The sequence below is a fragment of the Cryptomeria japonica genome, chromosome 2 (assembly GCF_030272615.1).
Source record: "Cryptomeria japonica chromosome 2, Sugi_1.0, whole genome shotgun sequence".
Classification (NCBI taxonomy): Eukaryota; Viridiplantae; Streptophyta; class Pinopsida; order Cupressales; family Cupressaceae; genus Cryptomeria; species Cryptomeria japonica.
The window spans coordinates 591,471,188-591,494,162 of NC_081406.1; the positions used below are offsets into that span (position 1 = coordinate 591,471,188).

At 37.0% G+C, this 22,975-nt stretch overlaps 1 protein-coding gene across 4 annotated transcripts in view; it reads left to right on the forward strand.

Moving 5' to 3' along the window:
• LOC131051450 (truncated transcription factor CAULIFLOWER A-like) overlaps positions 1-22,975 on the forward strand; it is a 100,136-nt gene that overhangs the window by 51,374 nt on the left and 25,787 nt on the right. For all 4 annotated transcript variants that reach the window (XM_057985993.2, XM_057985977.2, XM_057985985.2 and 1 more), the window contains exon 2: positions 8,386-8,458. In XM_057985993.2, coding sequence (XP_057841976.2) covers positions 8,386-8,458 — 73 coding nt within the window. The remainder of the gene's footprint in view (positions 1-8,385; positions 8,459-22,975) is intronic.

Here is a 22,975-nt window from a genome sequence, read left to right on the forward strand (position 1 = left end):
TGCTTTGGTTCGAATATGCATTAAAGGTTGAGTTAGAATGTTGATACGGGTCTACAGTGGCATGTGTAAATCCGTATTGTGTATCTTGCATTGGGTGATGCATTTGGATCGACTGGTAAACGTGCTTCATTATTGTTATACATGTTACAGTTGATACTGACTCTGGTGGATGTTCTAGCATGTGTGGTTCACTGGAATCAGCTTACGAAGATGTGTTGTGATTTGTTTTGTGTAGAACACAAGATGCCATTGAGAGGGGGGGTGAATCAGTAGTTTCCAAACTTTAACCTTTTAATCCTAAATGTGAGTATTGGTTAGCAAATCTACACAAGGTGTATACCGATTAGATAGGGAGAAGACTCAAATGCAAGCACACACAAAAGGAACATCACATAACATCGGATGTACCAGGAAAACCCAACATGGGAAAAACCTCGGTGAGAAATGCTGCTGTTGTCTATTGCTCCAATCCAGCCTCACAATAAATGTTGTTACAAAGTTTGGGGCACCAATCCAAGGAGCACTGAGCTCCAACTCAGTGATCACAATAAAATATATCAAAAAAATAGTAATACCCAGTTACAAATGAGTTCTGTAACCTCTCACAATCAACTTACTCTATTGGTTCAACTCTTCTCAACCTGTCTTCCTCTGCTTTGTTTTCTGCCGGTTCTCTGCTCACTCAGATACCCTTCTTCTTGCCACCACTGGTACTCTTCACTCTTTCGGTTGGATCAACTGTCAGACCGTACACTTGCTACAGGTTACTCCACTTACCGGTTTAACCCTGCACAGTTCTCTGGCTTGCTGAATCTCCTGAATCACTCACATTGCATAGCTTCCCTTTCTACAACCTTCTTACTGGTTTGAACACTATCGGTTCACTTGACTGCAACACTCTTTGTAGCTTACCGATCACTTTGGCCACACCGGTTTAACCTTCTGTTAAACCCTCTTACCGGTTTCTCCCTTCAACACTCTTAGTTGCTTCAAGGTTTAACACTTTAAACATTTAGACTATTTTGGCTGCACTCTTCACTTGCATCCGACATCTAGCATTTGACCTCCTTCATCGTTCTTCACAACAGCAACCACTTAGATCTTAAGCCTGCATATTTTTACGTGAGCAATCCCGCCAAAACGTAACTTCAAATTTTGGCATGCTTGGGTTCCTTCTCTCGACCCACTCGGTATCAAATCCAATCGTATGTTGCTCGAGGATTCACAGCCTGCAACAGATCACTCAACTTTGCCAATCTCATCATGTCCAACACATGTTTTCTATATTTAGCAAACACAGTAAACTAATCATTATCCTACTTTTGTCAGTCATGTTAAATGATCTCTCCATTGTCTTCAAGAGATCCGATCTGCACCTGGTCAACTAGCATTGATCAGTGCATACCATAGATTTTTGCCATTTGGTCTGCATCAAGCTGCGAACCTCTCTCCTCGACTCGTGATATCCATATTTAACATTAATGTCGATTGACTCATCACCAACCTCGTTGACGCATACTTCACCAACCACTGCATGCATGACACCTTTGCCCTACATGTCATCATCGTCGGCATCAACCTCTGCTCAGGCACCTGTGTCGGTTTAGACTCTGCCACCGACCACATGCTACACTACTGGTGCTTACCTACCGGTTCAATATTCATATTGGTTATGCATTAACCGGTCAACCTACATGCTAGCTCTTCTCTGTTCTGCTTGTGGGATTACATTAACCCGATCACCAATCTTGTCAATCCACAACATGTTCATCTTCATCTTCATCAGATGGGAGTCTTTCATTTCTGCACTTTGCTCGCTTACCGGTTGACATACTCAGTGATCACTACCTTGATGACACCATGTCATCAATCTTAAACTATCTCCATCAGCATTCCGGTTGCACTCTCTGTCTGCAATGTTGAACCTTCCCTTCTTCATTAGACTGGTTCTCCTCTCAACTGGTTTGTCAAAGTGAGAAAATTTATCCTTCCTTTTTTGTATCGGTAACTCATCATGCCTTCTCTTGTTGAACCGGTGCATATATCTGATTTCATGCACCTGAGGCATCCTCATGTTCCACCAATTTATCTGGTGTGAGCCTTCAATCACCTGCCTTTAACTTTTCTGACAGAGCAGACACAACTTCAACTTGATATATGATCCAGTTGAGCACACTCATTGTCTGTCATATCTTCATCCTGTGACAACATCTTTATCCGGTGGGAGTCCCATTGTTTCACATCCAAACATCCAACTACAAGCTCTTACTGGTCACATGCATACCGGTTGGCAACCATACACTGCTAAATCATCACTTACCGGTTGTCATTCCATACCGGTCTCCAATATTTACTCACCGGTCAAATCCATCTTGTAACATGCCGGTTGACATCAATGACACCATTACTGGTTGACATCAATGACAACACAATGCCAACAATCTCCCCCTTTGGCATTGATGTCAACACCTGTAGTATCCGGTATACTACAGATTGTCTCTCCCCCTTTTTCAAGAATGGCAAAGGGCATTGACAAAGTTTCTCTCTCCCTTTTCTCTACTAGTTACTTCTCCCTTTGTGACCATTATACTCTACATCCTCTCCAACAACAACACTTAAGATAGAGAGCTCATACACCAACTGACACCAATTTCTCAGCCACCAAGTGTATATATAAATCTGATACCAATTGTATATACTAGTATGATATCAATTGTAGAAACGTGTGCCAGTGAATTTCACTTACCTGCTGGTCAGACTACATCATCTCCCCTTTGATATGCAAATAGTTATTCTGATTCCAATTTGCTGATATCAAGTGTTGAAGTTGACAATGATACCAATTTTATATCACTTGTATGTTCTCCATACCAAATGTATGTTCTCCTCCTATGCAGGTAACTCTCCCTCTTTGTAGGTAACTCTCTCGGTAGTCCAATTGTGATTTCTATTATGTAAAAATTGAATAGACATTGAAAGGCCTCACAAACAAGGATTGATGAGCACATCCCAAAGTCTCAAACATACCGGTACAGTCATAGACACTTGTTCTCCCCCTATGTCTAATATATATGATACAAATCAGAGGATATGGCTATGAACTCCCCCTGAGCCATAGATAGCAGGTCGTTATTGCTTGTCAGGTTCTAAACCGAAGCTCCATCTGCACCTTATACCGGTTGAGCTATGCATATGTGATCTACATATGATTTTTCAGCTCCATGATATCCATCACAACTTATGACACGATCTCATATGACCACAATGCCAAACCACATCACTATCATGTCAACTAACAAACCGGTTAGATCAAAATGATGCATGCATATATGATCTACTACCGGGCCAACACATGTCATTCAAGTCTTTTCCAATATCACCTGAGACATAATTATCTCAATCCATGTCACCGGAGTTATTGCAATGATCCCGGAACACATTGACTTACATAACCTACAATATCGGTTAGTATCCATAGCGGTAACATACTGCACATACATGTTTACTATGCCGGTCCATCATCTCCATCAAGACATTTTATCCATCAACCTTTGTCTTCTTATGCCAAATACCTCTGATTCCAATTGTAATTTGAACCATCCAATGACACGTGCGACAGTAATTCATCTCCCAGGCGTAAATGTGTAGCCAAGACATTAACCACACACACTGCCATCTCATCTTCTTCCCTTTACCGGCAACAACTCATTCTTGCTTTTGTCCTTTTCACTATGGGGGTGAATGATGTGTTGAACATGTAGCTCCCCTAAGGTCCTGCATCTCCTTTAAGCCTTAGGAGATATCACCTATGCAATGAATGCACAGTGCCGGTCCATGGTTCTACTTTCTTGCTTCTTCCTCCATACCTACTTGGTCTCACTCCTCTTCCCATTTGCAGTGTTTGGAGCAGGTCTTACCTTCTTCTACTGATTTTTCCTTTCTCTACCAAATTCTACAGCATGACTGGAAGCATTGCTGTAGAAGCAGACTGTGTTCATACCAAACACATGTTTTGAGGAACTTCTATTAAACCGGTTTGAAGAACTTCTCTTGATCATGTTGTTGTAACCGGCTATCGGAACCGGTGGATCTCTTGTTCTTACAGAAACACTTCCCCTTTTGTTCCATGCAACTCTTTGAATTTCATATGCTCCATAACCACTTCCATATTGAGCATAGATGTTATATCGACTGCCATATGACTGAATGTTTTTCTTTCTACATTCATGACTTCTATGGCCAAGTTCATTACATCTTCGAAAGACTGAATTGTTATTTCTAGGAAAAACATTTTGTCTATTCCTAGACCTTATTCTGCATTCATCTTCCCTATGGCCATAATCTTTGCATGTAAAGCAGTAACCAGAGAAGGAGGGCTTATAACTTACAAATTTATTTTGCCATGCACGAGGAGATCTTACCAGTTTAGCATCTCCATTTTTGCTTCTCCGGGGATTATTCTTGGGAACAACAACATCTCCTTGTCTTCCATCAGAAAAAGGTCTTCTAGGCTGTCTCCATATGTTCCCATTTCTAATGAAGCCTTCTTCTCTTAGCTTCCCTTTCCCTTTAGGATCAACATTATTTCTTTTTGCAGTACCGGTCTTCAACCTCATGTCTTCACCGATTGTAGTTAGATCAACCTTCTTCCTAGGAGCATTTCTGATTGTGAAGGTCTGCCTCTTGTTATTTCCACTTGAGGAGACAAATTGAATGTCTTTATGGGAGACATTATTTCTGGTGGAGCATTCACCGGCATCACATCCTAATCCTCTGGTATCCTTGGAGTGTTTTTGATTCTTCAACATTTTATCCAAGGCATCATTGCTACCATCAAACCGGATCCTCACCTTGAGCTCATCCTGCCATTTCTCGAGGTCTTTTCGAAGATTCTCCATTTCATCTTTTAGCCTCTGACATTCTTTATCCTTGGCCTCTATCTTAGACTCTAGATCTTTGCACCTGCACTTCTTGGTGTCTTCTAGTTGAGTTTTCAACTTTGAGATACATTCCTTAGAATCTTCAAGGCATTTGATCAACTGGTTTTGTTCCATAATAGAAGCATTATTGAACAACTTGTATTCTGTTCTTACTTTGCTGAGCTTCTCAAGTTCACTTACAAGCTCTCCTTCAAGATCAACTTCAGCTTGATCTTCTTCTTCATCTTCACCATCGCTGCCAAATACATCTTGCTGGTAGGATTGATCTGCATGATCACTTTCTTATGTGTGTATTTCACCTTCTGTCTCTTGAGCCATGAAGAGGTGGGTTCCTTCTTCATCATTGTTGTTGCTGCTAACTGGTATATCTTCATCTGTAGACTCATGTGTTCCATTTTTCTTCTTGCTTTCACAAACCGATTCTGTAGTGGTAGGTTCATTGCCATAAAGTTTCTTCAATTTGTCCCATAGGATTTTTGCCGATTTGGACTTATCCACCTATTCAGAAACATCACCGAAGAGCACTGAATATGGGCTTCATTGCTTCAGCATTACACATAGATCTCCTTTCTGCTTCAGGACCGGTGGGAGGACTGACCGGTCTAGAGAGACCATTTACAACTGACATCCATACATCATACCCTAAGTAGGACAGGTAGACTTCCATCCTACAACTCCAAATAGAAAAGTTTGATCCATCAAACACCAGAATAAGAGTTGACACAAAACTGACCATTGTGTTGTTAGAACCAGAATCTACCCAAGTTGGAGAAAGCTTATCTAACCGGGAACCTAGGATCTGATACCAATTGTCGATTACAAGATGCCACTGAGAGGGGGTGGTGAATCAGTGGTTTCTAAACTTTAACCATTTAATCCTAAATGTGAGTATTGGTTAGCAGATCTAACACAAGGAGTATATACTGGTGAGATAGGGAAAAGACTCAAATGCAAGAACACACAAAAGGAACATCAGATGTACGAGGAAAACCCAACATGGGAAAATCCTCGGTGAGAAATGTTGCTGGAGTCTACTGCTCCAATCTAGCCTCACAATAAACGTTGTTACAAAGTTTAGGGCACCAACCCAAGGAGTACCAACCCCTGCACCAAGCTCCAACTTAGTGATCACAATAACATATATCAAAATAATAGTAATACCCGGTAACAAATGAGTTCTGTAACCTCTCACAAACAACTTACTCTACCGGTTGAACTCTTCTCAACCGGTCTTCCTCTATTCTATTTTCTACTAGTTCTCTGCTCACTTAGATACCCTGCTGCTTGCCACCACTGATACTATTCACTTTGTCGGTTGGATCAACTGTCAGGCCATACACCTGCTATCGGTTACTCCACTTATCGGTTTAACCCTGCACAGTTCTCTGGCTTGCCGAATCTCCTCAGTTACTCGCACTACATAGCTTCCCTTTTTGCAGCCTTCTTACTAGTTTGAACACTACCAGTTCACTTGACTGCAACACTCTTTGCAGCTTACAGATTACTTTGGCCACACCGGTTTAACCTTCTGTTAAACCCTCTTACCGGTTTCTCCCTTCAAAAATCTTAGTCGCTTCAAGGTTTAACACTTTAAACATTCAAACTGTTTTGTCTGCACTTTTCACTTGCATCCAACATCTAGCATCCGACATCCTTTCTTGGTCTTCACAGCAGCAACCACTTAGATCTTAAGCCTGCATATTTATACATGAGCAATCCCGCCAAAACGTAACTTCAAATTTTGGCGCGCTAGGGTTCCTTCTCCCAACCCACTCGGTATCGAATCTAATCAGATCTTGCTCGGGGATTAACAACCTGCAACAGATCATTCAACTTTGCCAATCTCAACGCGTCCAATACACGTTTTCTATATTTAGTAAACACGCCAAACTGATCATCGACCTGCTTTTGTCAGTCATGTTAAATGATCTCTTCGTTGTCTTCATCAGATTGGTTCTGCAATTGGTCAACTAGCATCGATCAATGCATGCCATAGATTTTCGCCATCGGTTTGCATTGAGCCGCAAACCTCTGTCCTCAACCTATGATATCCGCAGTTAACATTAATATTGACCAACTCATCACCAACCTCGTTGGCGCACACTTCACCGACCATTGCATGCATGACACCTATGTCCTACGTGTCATCATCGTCGGCATCCACCTCTTCTTAGGCACCTGTGTTGGTTTAGACTCTTCCACTGACTACACGCTACAGTATCGGTGCTTACCTACCGGTTCAATCTTCCTGCCGGTTATGCATTGACCGTTCAACCTACATGCTAGCTCTTCTCTGTTCTGTTGGTGGGATCACATTAACCAGGTCACCAACCTTGTCAGTCCACAACATGCTCATCTTCATGAGATGGGAGTGTTTCACTTCTGCACTTTGCTCGCTTATCGATTGACATACTTATCGATCACTACCTTGATGACACCTTGTCATCAATCTCCAACTGTCTCCATTAGCATTCTAGTTGCACTCTCTGTCTGCAATGTTGAACCTTTCCTTCTTCATTAGACCGAATCTCCTCTCAGTTGGTTTGTCAAAGTGACAAACTTATCCTTCCTTTTCTGTACCAACAACTCATCATTCCTTCTCTTGTTGAACCGGTGCATATCTTTGATTTCATGCACCTGAGGCATCCTCATGTTGCACCAGTTCATCCGGTGTGAGCGTTCAATCACTGGCCTTCAACTTTTCTGACTAAGAAGACACAACTTCAACCTGACATATGATCCAATTGAGCACACTCATTGTTAGTCATATCTTCATCCCGTGACAACATCTTTATTCGGTGGGAGTCTTGCTTTTGCACATCCAAACATCCAACTACAAGCTCTTACTGATCACATGCCTACCGATTGGAAACCATACACTGCCAAACCATCGCTTTGTCATTCCATACCGTTCTCCAATACTTACTCACCGGTCAACTCCATCTTGTAACATGCCAGTTGACATCAATGACACCATTACTGGTCGACATCAATGACAATACAATGCCAATATTTTAGTCCCTTTTATCTCCTAGAGAGGATTGTATTGTATTGTTTTGGTTTGAGTGATCAACTTTTTTAACTTATATACATTTTATCTGTGGCCGGCCTAATTAAGGGTTTCAATGTATAGCCTTGAAAGAAAAGTACAATTCACACATGATGCAAATCTAACCTACCTAAATAGATACTTAACCATAACAATATTATCCTATTATAAATATGAATATTATGTAAATTAATAATTTAAACCAAAGCAACTTTATGTGTTTTAATATATATTACGTGAGCAGATAATCTTACAATTTTTTTCTCTCGTCACATGCTTCTAAATACCTCTAAGCCTAGAGTAGATTAAATAAAATATACAGTTTTCTTCTTAGCATATATTAAATAATATGGTCACAACTACAATGCCCTAATGATCATGTAATTTTGTGGGCAGTGACATGAATGTGGTTATTCAAGCATATCATGAACATGTTAAAAGTAGTGGTAAATTGCCATCTAAATTCCAGGTATGGCCTCTTTCCAATGGTTTAGAAAGGATTAGTTTATATCACATGTAGTCTTTTTTAATTCTATTAGTACTTCAGCTTAGTTTTTTGTTATATAAAATTTCATCTTTGTTAGATTATGTAAAAAATATAAAAAATAAGAAGAATCGGTACTTAGTCCACGAAATAGACTCAATAAATTATTTGATAATTGATTATAAGATAAAATAATGGAATAAAATATTTAATGAGATATGATATGTCAATGCTTATAGGATAACAGTGAAAAAAATAATATGATTAAACAAAAACCTCACAATATTATTTAAAATCATGTAAGGTGGTAAATATGTTCAATGAAAAATGTAACTTCTAAATTTCATAAGGTAGGAAGTAGTAAATCCTATGATAGATGTCATCAACTCATTCCATCGCCCACTTCTAATAGACTATGCAAGCTAAATCTAAGTTTGAGAAATGTATGCAATGAAATGAGACAAAAACCTATAAAATACCCTCTCATGTGTAACTTATGTGGGTGAAGAGATGACCCTTGACAAATGAAGGCACATTAAATAATAATATAAATATTATTCCCCCCACAAGCAAGAAGCTTCTCAAATGGAGATACGGAAGGGGGGCGGGGGGTAGTGGAGAGAGAGAGAGAGAGAGAGAGAGAGAGAGAGAGAGAGAGAGAGAGAGGTGACACTTCTAATATAACATGCAAACTAAATCTGAGTGTAGGAAATGTATGTAACAACTACTTCATTTGGTGAAGATGTCAATGATCTACTTGGCAATATTATACTAGTGGAGAGAAATGATCTATCCATGGATAATATCCCTAATATAGTGCATATTAATTGCTATATGCTTGGTTTGTTTATGGTGGACTGGGTTATATGAAATGTAAGTAGCACTTTGTCAAATGTATGATAAATGACTAATGAAGCTAGATACAAAACTTGGTGAGAGTGTGATGAAGCTAAATGGTCTCAATGGAAATATTCACATCCCCTTGATACTCAACCTCAATGGAAGATTGAGAAATGACTTCTTGAGCAACATATAGATTTTTAACCAAGTGAGAAGATTTAGCATAAATTGAATACACAATCCTTTAAAAAATTTGTCTAACATATCAATATACCCAACCAAGACAATATTTATAATTATTTCAAAATAATCCCAAAATGTGAGTTCACTATATCTGATTCTGAATTCACTTTTCTATAGTTTAATGTAGTTAATGAAACTCCTATATAAATTGAGAGACCATCCTAACAAAATTTTGAAATATCAATGCATGTGTTGTTCAAGTATATGAGGCTATAAATAAGTTAATGACACAAAGTAATATCAACCATTGGTGAAGAACAATATGCGTTAGTTTTGACTTTGAGAAGAAAAGAGTCAAAGTTAGCTTGTAGTTAACCATGTGAAACTATGAGAGAAAGTCAACTGCATACTTGGATTGGAAATTTAATAATTTCATAAGTATACTAATATCTCAAACTTTATTAAGTAGTTCAATAAAGTCAAGTTGGTCATAGAAGACTTGTCTTGAAGGATTATTTTTTATTGTCACAATAGAAGATGAAGAGCTCCTCATAATTAGTAAGACATCAAATACAAAACCAAGATTACGAGAGAATCATCTTGCCTGAAGATGTAGATATTTGGATTAGAATGGCATTTGGAAAATTCTATAAAAAGAAGAAAAGAATCCATCTTTGCATACCAAACTTGAGGAGCTAGCTTGAAGCCATATGTAATTTTTTTTAAGTTTGTAAATCATGGAAGAACCTTGTAGAAAACCCTTTTATTGCTCCATATCTATTTGCTCTTCAAGATCTTCATGTGTAACGTAAAAAATAAATACCATTAAAATTTCATGCTATGTTTTGTGATCATTTTTGTGTCTATCCCTGTAGAATGTTTTTAGGATCATTTTAGCCTGTGTCTTAGCCTTTTTTCTCCCTAGGGTGCCAATGCCATGCCTCCTCTTGTCCTTTTTGGTCAAACTAATATTTTAAGTGTCGTAATGTTGTTTTTTTCTTTTGTTTCATTTTTTATACAGGTCAAATTGATTGAGAATAGCACAACGTGCAATACTTTTGTGGCATGGTAACATCCCATGATAGTTTCTTGTCCAGTAGTTTTTATTGAGCGCATTTCAAATTGGTACTTGCATAGGTCACTGTACCCACTTGGGACAAATATTAATGGTTCTCCAACCCCCTTATCTCCCTCACATTCCTCACTTTGAATAGGACCTTTCATTCATACACTCAATCTCTCTCACAATTATTCAGTCTCACAATCTTTTATGCTTTGTATAGCTACTTACAAGAACTTTCTTGGCATTGGTTCCTCACCTGTGAACACGCCAAGATTTCTACAACAATCATCATGAAGGCCTTGTGGTATTTGACAACATCTTTGTACCCTTTTGCTTCGTTAAGCTTCAATATACGACACTATATTTTTTGTTTTTACCTTATTTAATTTCTCATTGTTAGTGTAGCATTTTTTGTAGTGCCCTTGGCACCTTGATATATTTACATCTTTTCCATCACTCTCATTCTAGTTCACATTATTTGTATTCTCACTACTCTGTCAATTCCTAGATACACATAAGATAGGGGTTTGATCACTCTTGACAAGCTCCCACACAACCCCAACCACTTTTTCTATTTCTTGTAGGTGAAAATATTTAGAGAGAATTCAACCGCATAAAACTTTTACTAGTGTTTACCTTTTAATTATTTATCTCTAGTCTTCATTTAATCAATGTGAATCTTTTTATTTCTTTTATTTATTCATTAATATTTCCATTACTTGGAATATTGCTAGTATGTTTCAGTGTCTAGTTGTGTAGATTGGGTTAACAACTAGGCCGAAACAGAGCATTTTCTAGGGTTTTCTTATCATTTAGATCAGATAGATGACAGGGCTGTCGAGAATGGGTGTCTCAAACTTACTGGTTGAAATCTTGATTAGATGGCATTTGGTTTCTGCAGTGAGTAGTTCGGTGTGGAAAACTGTTGTGTTGTCGACCATCCCCAAAGGCGGTGGAATATCCTTCATGTTTTACACACAGCTAGAGATGCAATGAGTTCAATAAGACTTATAGGAAGTCTTGGCAATATCAAACGTTGAAGTCATTTGGTGTAACATGTGATTTTGGTAATATGTTTCAAGTTGGTAGCTGAAGTCACATCTCTTCGCGATAAGACTATTTCGATATAGCTTTGTTTAGTCTTGACGACAAAGGATTTTTTTGATATAATTTTGGTTTTTGATAAAGTCATTCTAGGAGAATGTCGAAGTGAGATATCTTGCCGATAAGCTTTGAGATGGTCTTGGTGGGGACCACGACTGACTCATGCTGACATGCTAAGTTGGAAGCTTGTGGTTGGTCTGTGTTGGAGCATTTGTCTATAGCTTTTGAGATTCAGTAGGGACCATGTGTGAGTCAGTTTGACCTGCTGGGTTGGATGTCGGTAATTGGTCTGAGTTGGAGTCTGTGGAGCACAGTTGGAATTCGATGTAGATCACGCACTATGTTTTTGACAACTTAGAAGTTCAACAGTTGAGCCGTGAGGAAATTGAAACAACCCATTTTTCTTGACAGAGTTATAAAACATTTGAAGAAACGGTTGCAGATAGGTTGGAAGTAGATAAATCAGTTGTAGAAGTTGGTATGTTGGCTAGTTGATGATTCTGTTGATTGTCGAATTGCAGAACATTGTGCCTGTAATCTGTGTGGATCTAACTTGATCTAGAATGTGTATGTTGCCTGAACAGAGATTGATCCAAAGCGATTGATCTGTAACTTGTATGTAAAATTGATTTACTATAATACAAGATATATTGCTTTGGTGTGTGGGTTTTTCACCCGTAAGGGTTTTCCCATGTGAAATCTAGTGTTCACTCTGTGTTTGTGAATCTTGTTTTATTTTGTTCTGTTTTTCTGTTATGTGCATCTTAATGACTGGAATCTGCAATTAAAAGTAGTCCTTGCTTCTCTCCTCTAATAATTTGACACTGTGGAAAGCGTTTTTGCGTTGTGCTTTCCTTACAAGTGGTATCAAAGTCTGACCAGTTGTGTTATCCTTTTGGGTAGGACGGGTTTTTTGTGTTAATTCTGTAGTGGGAGTTTTGCAGAGTATTGTTGATTACAGAGTACGATGACAAGTACATCAAGAAGACTAGACATTGAGAAATTTAATGGTTACAATTATGAGTTATGGAAACTCAAGATGGAAGACCTGTTGGTGGACAAAGACTTTTGGGTTGAAGTGTCTAGGACTAAACTCTTAGGCATGAAAGAAGAGGATTGGGATCTTGCAGATAGGAAAGCCAAAGGCCTGATTAGACTTTGTCTTGTGGATTCTATTCTTCTAAATGCTCATGAAGAGAAGAGAATGTTCTTGCCGGTGAAGAAACTTGGTGACATTTATCAAGGAAATAAAATCTGATAGATTCTTGTTCTTGTGTATACCCCTCATCATAGTTAAATTCTAGTAGGGATTTCTAGTGACGAAAAGCTGGATAAGAATTCGTTCTTAATTGTTCTCCATTATTTGTAATGTTGAGGACACTTTTTATACTAGCTTAATGCATCATTCTACATGGTACCTACAAAGTTGAACAACTTCGTTTAGACTCTTGTGGTTCATCTCCCTTGCCACGGTGAGTCCAAAACAAATGTGTTCGACCTCTTTTGTAGAATATATACTAGAGATTAATTTTTTCTTGTGGAGCCACGTTGGATATATTTTCTTTTGTCTTTTGCAAAGTTGAGTTGCTTGATTTGGTGATTTATCTTTCTTTTAATAGGTCTTGTGATTTACTAATTTTTTTGTTTGTTTCTTTATCTCAGAATAGTTTTATATTAGAGAATCCAATCTCAAGTATTTATCATAGTCTGAATCAATACTCTCAATTATTTATTCTAATATATTATTTGCTGAAAGTCTTCTTGATTTAGATGGCACATGGGATGCCTCTTGGTAAAGGTGTTGCGTCTCTTCAAAGGTAAATATTATTTTAGGAGGTATGGTTTGGCATGGTTTGTTTCTTTGATGATATCTTATTTGTTAGTGATGTCTCCATTCTATCATATCCTATTTCAATTTTTTCCTTAGTCTAGGTAGTGAAAATGTCATCTCTTCATTTACTTATTGCTTGATATAATATCATCTTCAATTAATGATCTTTTAATTTTTTTTATATTTTTAGTGAAGTTATATGATGAAAAATAGTAATTTTTCTGCAAGTCAATTAATGAATTTTTCATTTTTTTTTTATACGTTTAGTGAAGTTATCACAAGGAAGTGGTGTAGCCTATGTGCTAGACTATGATATTCTTCATCTAATGTCAAATACTTTTCATATTCTTCAATACTTTTATCCATCATATTGAGAATTTACGTTGTATTATCTAAATGTACAATGACGTTGTCTTGTCTTGGTTCCATAATCTTGAAATTTTTTTGATATTTATTTTCAATTTTTGTCCTTGTGACATGTTCTTGTGTGATCCAATTCTCAAATTCTAGGGAATTAATTTCCCTTTCTTCACCTCTTATTGTCACATCTCCTTGGTGTGCTTACGTCTAGTTTTTTTGGCTTTTTTTATCCTTACACGGTATCTGTCCTATCTTTCTTATGTTTTCTTTTTTCTTTCTGTTCAACTCCATTGCTAATTGGCTATACCTAAATTCCCTTATATTACCTCCTTTTCCCATCAATTGTGGTGTTTTGGAATTTCATTGGTTCTCTTATGCCTCCCATGTGTTCTACCCTTATCTAATTTTCATTTGATGCATCTTTCTAATGGCTCCATCTAGATCCCCATTTTCTTTTTGTCATCTTCTAGCTTTCCAACCCTCTCTCACAAGGCTAGAACTTTAAAGATATGTCATATATCATATTTTTTTCTATATTATCCATAATATCCTAAAAAAACTTTCTACATCAACACCTCTAATAGCCTTTATGATTTAATCTTATCCTTTATTATTTTCCAAGGTCTTGAACATAAAAATAAAAGCTGGCAAGAGATATTGGGTTCATAGACTAGAATTTTATCCCTATAGTCTTGCAGGTTGTATTTATACCCAAAAACTAACAATAGAAGAAATATTAAATCATTTGTAGTGAAATATAACTTGTCGTAATAGAATCACAAGAATCAATAATGATAACTAAAGAACTAATTATTAATTGCACAATTCATTACACATGTAGTCATTAATTATAATCCCTTTACAATTTAATACTCTTTTTAGGCCCTTGCTTTAGTGTGACTCCTTTTGCATCATTTTTTTAGCCTATTTTGGCCTTATAACATCTAAATTGTTGTCATATGATCATGAGGTGACTTGATTTTTTGTCCTAGGCCTGAATGCTTTGCAACCACCTTCATTTCATCCTTTTGCAGATGAACTATGTCACCTAGCACCCTAGTCTTACTGGACTATGGTGCCTAGCATTCTAATCCCTCCAAATTGGGGCCAAATTGCAAAAGTGTGCGAGTACCAGTTCTCACCATTTGTGATCCAATCCTGATACTTTCATATGACCGTTGGAAGTTGGCGTAGATATAAAAACATCTTAAGAAACTTATATAAAGCAATCATTTATTACTCACAATCTAATAATTTACAAGTTACAATTGAAGCATTCCTAATTCCTTCATCAAGAGTAGATCTGAATACATGGAGCATCAATGCTACAATAACTTATCAAGTATATTTTTATGATGGATTGTTTTATGATTTGTAATTTTATTGCATCAACACTTAGATGAATTGTCTAAAGAGAACTGCATCACCACCATTATCAAATCCTAAGGTGATATCATTTAATTTTAGTATTTTAATTCTAATTTATCTTCCTTATGAGGGGTAAGATCTCTTTTACATCATGTCATTGTTGTAGTGGAGGTGGAAACACCAAAACGATGTTTGACTTAGGCAAGCCCCTATACAACACAACATTTTCACCTTCTCTATGTGTGCAGGCTGTAGATCTGACATTAGAGAAATGAAGATTCACATAGAGTAGATTGAGATGTACAGTCCCAAACTCTGAGTAGGAAAAAACCTGTGTACTATACTAATTAGCACACTTGATCAACACTTTTAGGTTGAATTTTGAAGGGAAAGATATATAGAGCATCTTGATCTGAAATCTAAAGCCTCAACTCACGAAGACACCTCTTGATCTAGGGTACCTAGCTCACTAGACCGACACTTTTAGCTATATATTTTAGTAACAAGTTTCTCTTTGGATCACATTTCCAGATTTGTAGTTTTTTGTTGTATCTTTGTCTGTTTATGGTGAATATTATCAATTTTACATCATTTTAACTAGACATTACATATTCACATCAAATAAAATTAAATTAAAAAGAGGAAAAAATCACACAACATCTAGCTTCCCCTTGGGATTGAAGTTGGATTGTGTTGGCTATTTCCTCCAATCAATGATAGTGATTTGGGAAATAAGATCTTAGTTAATGTCTCTAGGCTAGGGCTCCATTTCCTACATATCAACACACTATAACACTTCATAACAAACTCTTTATCACGCTCACACACATAATCTTCTTTCAAAATTGTAGTGATATGAATCTATTTCTAGCTCTCTTTATATTTCACCTGTTTTTTTTTTCATATTCTTCTCCTAACTCTATATACATACTTATTAAATTAGGACTGGGTTCATTATAAGATTTATATCTTTTACCTCTTAATGATGTCAGCTTGGAGCTCCAAATGTTTGTGACCATATACAGTGGTTTGATGACACTATTAGAACTATGTTCTTTCCCTTGGTAATAAACCTTATGAAAACAAAGTTGATACAACAATCTTCCTAGATAACTTTATTTTCATCGTAAGCTTTAAATTGCTATACCTTGACCTAATTAGGTGTTATAAGTGTCACTAGATAACAATAGATGAAGTCCAAAATGATGAGGCCCTTGAGCTACTTAGTCAAGGAAATTTTTGCGTATAGGAAACCATAGAAAGGGCTTTGATATTGATCATTAGGATTAAACATATTTAAGAGAGAAAACAAAATCATTTTCTCCACCCAACAAACATAAATCTTAGAAAGAAAAAAAACTTAAAATAAGAACAACCCATTTAGAGTTAAGAGGAGGAATAATTTTCTTGAAAACTCCACTGTCCCCTTGCTCCACAGAGATCAAGATGGATCAACTCTCTCCATAACAAATGCCATTGAATTGAACTTGGGCATTGGCAATGATCAAAAGTAAACATAACTTGGTGCACTCTTGAACTCAAAAGAGCAATAGGTTCATTAGGATGTAGATATGATATGTGATGTAGTTGGTTTCACTTTTCCTTAGTATCACAATATACATACTTATCTTGACCTAATTTAATCCTATAACGATAATAAATTGGAAAAATTTAAACAATTTATGAGTCAAGAACACTTAGCTAGATAGGCAATCCGCTTGATTGAGAGTTTAAGGATGTTGATTCAAGGTGATGAACAAGGTGTGGAATTTCTATGTAGCATAGCTCACATAGCGTATGAAAATACTATGAAGATAGCTAGTTGCACAAAAGTGGTTGGATATTACTCTCTTCCAACCCAAGTTGAGATGCTTAATGCCTATGCCTACAGTAGTACCCAATATTCCTACCACTGACTCACCCATTGGTGCCTCCATAAACCACTCGTTGCAAAAATTTTCATTCCCACAATGACAGTTGGCCAACATTACACAATCCCAATCCAAGTATCGATGTGAAAACATTTTCTTCTTTATGTAGTGACTTATTTGACAAAAAACTTCATGCAATTTTTTTTCTTCAATCATTAAAATAAATTGCTTTGGAATGGTTTTACTCCTTGCCTAATAATTTAAAATTGTTAATTTAAAAAATTGGTAGATGCATTCTTGCAAAATTTTCAAAACATCATTGGGCCACAAGTTATATTGACTGATTTACTGCATTGCAAACAGGGTGTTAATTAAGGAAAAATTGATTGATTTCATTAACTTAGATATCAACATTGTATTAACAAAATTCTTATGCTTTTATTGATGCTAATATTCAAAGAGTTTTTATTGATAATTTGCAACCACATATTAGAGAAAAGATTTTTCTTTTGAAATACTAATCTTTCACACACTTGTGCATGAAAGTTCATGAATATCAACTTTAGGTTAGTCAATATGAAGGTTCTTCATCTTTGACTCTAGCTGATAAGTCTAAAGATGATCGACAAACTTTCCAAGGATTTATAAAATAATAAAAATTCTTCATTAAGGTAGTCAACAACAATTCCTTCAATAACATTGATAATCAAGTTGCTGTGACAACAACTCCCGTTGTAGCTCACTTTTTTCCTAAACCATTCGAACATTGCAACTACACACTAATTTCTGAGTCCTTGCATACCACTATCCTTTGATTGATTAACAATAATTTGATAAAGCTTCTCCCTATCCATGCCATAGATATCTCAAAACTTTCACCTCCTTCCTTTAACTCAAAAGATGTTAGTCAATATCATCATCAACCTAGGCATGACACAAAGAGATGTATGTTTCGAAAAAATGAAATACAAGATCTCATTGACTCTAATTTTATTGTGGTGTATGGTGTGAATGATAAAGGCAACAAATTCATAGCATCACCTAATCAAAACTTGCAAATCATTACCAATCATTTGCCTTCCCATGATAGTCATATAACCGCTAATGAGTTACTTGACCAAAACAATATTGTGAATTTGATAGACCAAGAGAAACCTAAGCCTAAACGTGAACCTAATATAACGTTTACCTCACATGATATCACAAATGCACCTAATGGTTCATTATACATTATTACAAAAAGAAAAAACTTGAACTCTTACGTGGAGTGCTTATTGATATAGTATGTATGGTGAATGTGATTACAGAGGAATATCTTTATACACTAGTTATATTAAGACACATAATAAATTTAAAGTCTTGATTAAGGTGATTGATGATTTTCACTGTTCCTACGATAGGTTCTATCGTTGTTTCTATTAAGTTGGCTCTAAGTGCGTAGATGTTCCTTTTACCATTATCCGTATTGCAGACCAATTTTGTGTGAAGTTTGGTCACCCTTGGCTTATGTGCTTGAAGGCAATCCCTTACACAATCCATAAGTCTTCAAAATTTCCTTGCAAAAGACCATTTATAACTATACATCATAGTATTTTGCAGCATTTCTCTAATTGTTGAAACTTTACCCATGATCATTTTTGGCCTAAAAAATCTCAACAACTTAAATCTCGCCAAGATATCCTATTTCTTTCCAATCAAAAGTTTAAAGCCAATAGGATATCTGACTTATCCTCAGGTGATCCTTTGGCATTCACTTCGACTTCTACCCTAAGGATCCTTCATCAGTTATGGATATAGAAGAAGCTCTTCTTGCACCATAGGTAATGACTGAACCACATGCTAGATCAAGAATCCTACCTACACCTAACATTCCTCCTATATATGCTACATTATCACTTGCATAATCCTATAAAGGATAAAGGTAGAAACACTTGACACCTCCTACCTCTCAACCTTTAGTAGTTCCTTTCATTCCTCCTTTCATTCCTCGAGCAAAGGAATAAAATGAATCGATGTTGAGTGATCCCCAACCTCCTCCTAGAAAATCTGTGACTTGTAACCAACAAAATCGTAGTGCAAGGGAATCTTGATGAAGATGTCATTGCAAGTCTCGTGAGATTGTTGCCAAAATTGATTCTTCTCCTAAGCAGTCAAATGCAGATTTGATCCTGCCTTTGTAGCCTTCCTTGCGATCTTATACACCTAGAGAGGATCCTTACCTTGCCCAACCTTGTTGAAATCTGAAGTTGTCAATTCCATGATATTCTTCTTCTCCTCCTCCTATCAAATCTCCTATTGCGATCAATTTAGATTATTATTATGATGATAATTTTAAATTTGTTGAGAATACTACAATGATTTGTCTTCAAAAATTTCAAAAACATCAACCCTATCTCCTATTGATACACATTGTGATCCATCATTAGGGCATGCTCCATATTTGGCACTAGACATAGCTCCATCTATTGTACTATCGTAGCTCCTTTGGTATTTTGTGCACCATCCCTACCTAGTGTTGAAAATATTAGGAGGTAGATGATCTACTAAACTAGCTTTTTTGTGTAGTAGATGGTTTGTTTTATGTGTTTGCTTGCATGTAATGTGATCTCACATACAATACTTCTTGGCGTGTCTTTTTGTTTGTTAAAGATCTCTTTGGATGACCCTTATTGCTTTGTTGGCACAAGGATTCAAAGGGACTGATTTATCATAACATTCCTTTATTTTTATCATCATTCTTCTTGTAAAGCGGAAAATCGCGATCGAACCCTAGTTGCTCTCCCCTCTTCCAACTCCGAGGAGAGAGAAGGGAGGTTGCTAGGGTTGACGGTTTTCACTTAGGGGAGAGACTTTACATTCAAAAGAGGGGTTGAAACCCACAAGATCCAATCCTACACAAGGCAAGATTGGATGCTAAATGTGTTTCAAGGGTTAAGAAAGTAAGGCTACCCTCTTTTGTAAAGAATGTTGATAGAAGAATTAAGCTAGGAATGCATAGAAAGTGACAAAGATTCGCTTATAAACTGAGACAGGGATATAGGATGAAGCTGCGGACCTGGAATTAGCAGTAAAATGTCGATACGGCGCTGTCCTGCAAATTTGAGCAAAAGTTGTCGGGACGATGGCGCCCGGTGCCACGGTCCTCCGAAAAATCCGCGAAACGAAGGGGGATCTGTTCGTCTCTGCACAAGGATTCCAGATCTTCAATTTCAGCCGCGTACCTGCAACCTACACACAGAAAAGCGAAGACGATTGGGGGGTTAGGGATTAGGGGTTTGCCTTTAGGTCAAACCCCGGTTTTGGAATTAACCAAGAAATGAGAAATGCTGTAAATGTAAATGTATGTAATGTAAAACAAGTACTAATACCTTGTTGTAAGGATGTTTGTACCCTTATGTGCGAAGGTATAGATGTTGTTGTTTGTTGTATGTTGTAGCATGTAGTAAGTGATCTCCTCTTCAATGGTTGAATCCTTGTCTTGAATGCAACACTTAGCCTTGAATGGAGACTTAGAAGGAATGCTTGAATGCTTGAATGCTTGAGTATAGTTTCCACGCTTGTATACATATGTCCTCCTCATCATGCCAAATGAGAGAGAAAAATGGAGTTTATATACTTGCCAATTAGGGTTAAAAGACCGATTTTCCCGACCTTAGGCCGACCAGGAAACAATAATTTCCAATTTGCAAACAAAAAGACCCAAAGTCCAAAAGAGACCGGGCCCAAAATAGGACCCAGGGACCAGGGCGCTGGGCGCTCTGGTCCCACCTCCCGGGACAGCAGGGTGCAAAGGAGGTTCAGGCCAGGGTGCTAGAAAATGCAGTTTTCAGTGTCAAAAACAGGTTTCGGGGTCTCCATTCAGGTTGCGTGTTGTGTCGCCATCGTGAAGACCGAAATGCAGTCGAAATTGCAAGTGTCGCAATTTTAGGACGCTACACTTCTATATGTTGTATACATGCTATATTGTAAATGTGTTTTTGTGTTGTCTACTTGGGGACGATGCAAAGTATTGAGATCTTCTTGGTCTCTTTCATCTTGACCCAAAAATACTTGTTATTTATCTTATGTTCTCTTATTCTATTGTGCTTGTAATACATTTGGGAGATGAGGAAAATTCAAAACAATCATACTTGATATACATGATTTATCTATTGCTCATACTAAACACACATAGTGAATCCCTTTATTTGCTCTTTCATGTCTTGTGACCATCACCTTTGACTTGCTTATGTTTTGGAGTATTTCACTATTGCATTGTGCTTGTCTTTTGCATGTATCAATGCTACCTTAAAGCAATTGCTCCTAGTAAGGCATATGCAATTAGTTTAATGTGGGGGCATACACTCCACTATATGTTACATTTTATGCATACAACATGAGATTGGTTTGTACACTTTGATCGCACGCCATGATATGCTTTGTGTACACCGCAACACCCATTTAGCAATCATATTTTCAAATTATTTATCAAACAAAACTTTTCTTTGTAATTTTCCTTAGCACGAGTCAACTAGCATAATACAATTGGTAGACTTGTTTGATTCTGTTTTTCTAATACTACTCCTAGTAAGCATCCCTTAGTAGACCTAGATGTCATGCCTCTTCTCTTATTATGCATAGTAAGTTTCCTATGGATTCCTTTTTAGCCCTATGATATCATACCCTTTTGTGTTCTTGCAAAGCTCCATGTGTATGTGTATGCTGATAATGTTGCTCCTTTTATTTTGATATGTTAGACTGATAATATCCCAGTCCTTGGGGCTTGGTGTTGTATTATCTCTCAAAATGTCTTGGTGAAATTCTTTGTATGTTATCCTACACTTTATTGAGAGTACGAGTGTAAGGTCATACTACCACTAAAGTGGGGGCTAAATGTATTATCATAAATTGTATCCCTCTACAATTTCACTCATCTTGGGCTCACTTTGGTGGTTGTCCCTCATGCCCTTGATTCATGTTTGATTATGTTCAGTCCATGGGCATTTATGGAAGCTCAACACTATCCTATGCTTATTGACCTTGATTTTAACTCAGTAATATAGGACTATGGCTCTTAGACCTCTTGGACTATGGCACCTGCTATAATAGTACAACCATTTTGGGCCCAAATTTGAAATCACAATGGTCAAGAATTATAGGGGTAGAAAAGTGCTCCTCGATGTTGGCCTTTTTTAAAATTTAAACCTAATAAGGTTCAAGTTGTGTATAAGTAAAACTCCCTCCCTCATTTGAGCATCCATCTCTAATAAATCACTTTCCTATCACTCCAATTGCACATTTCAATCATGCATCTTAAAGTCAATTAAGGAGAAATCTGAAGTCAACCATTCAAGCATTCAAGTTCAAGAATCATGATAAAGTTATGTGTTCCTCAATGAGTGAAGGCATGTATTAATACATATGAAGAAACATCAAGCTTTGTCTCAGTCTTCATGATAAGAAGTTCATATCTAAGGTATCATTTGTCAATTCAATCATTTTCTTAAGATTTTCAGCCTTTGCCCTACTAGGAATAAGCTCTCTTTCATCCATCATAGCTATTGTGGAGGTGGAAACACCGACATGGAGTTTGATTTAGGCAAGACCCTACACAACACAACATTTTGTGTGTGTGTACAAGTTATAAATTTGATAGTTGAAAGTGATAAAATTATGCAAAACTGGCCAAGACACACAGTTCTAGACTTCAAATAGGTGAAAAGCCTAGGTCTATTCTGGTTAGCGTCATAGTCTGATGCTTTTTGGCTGAATTTTGGAGGAACTAATTTATAGAGTATGGTGATTTGAAATTCAGAACTTGAGATGACACAAACACTTGTAGGACTAAGGTGCCTAGCTTCATAGTCCATCATTTCATGCTTAAATCTTAGTGAAGGATTCGT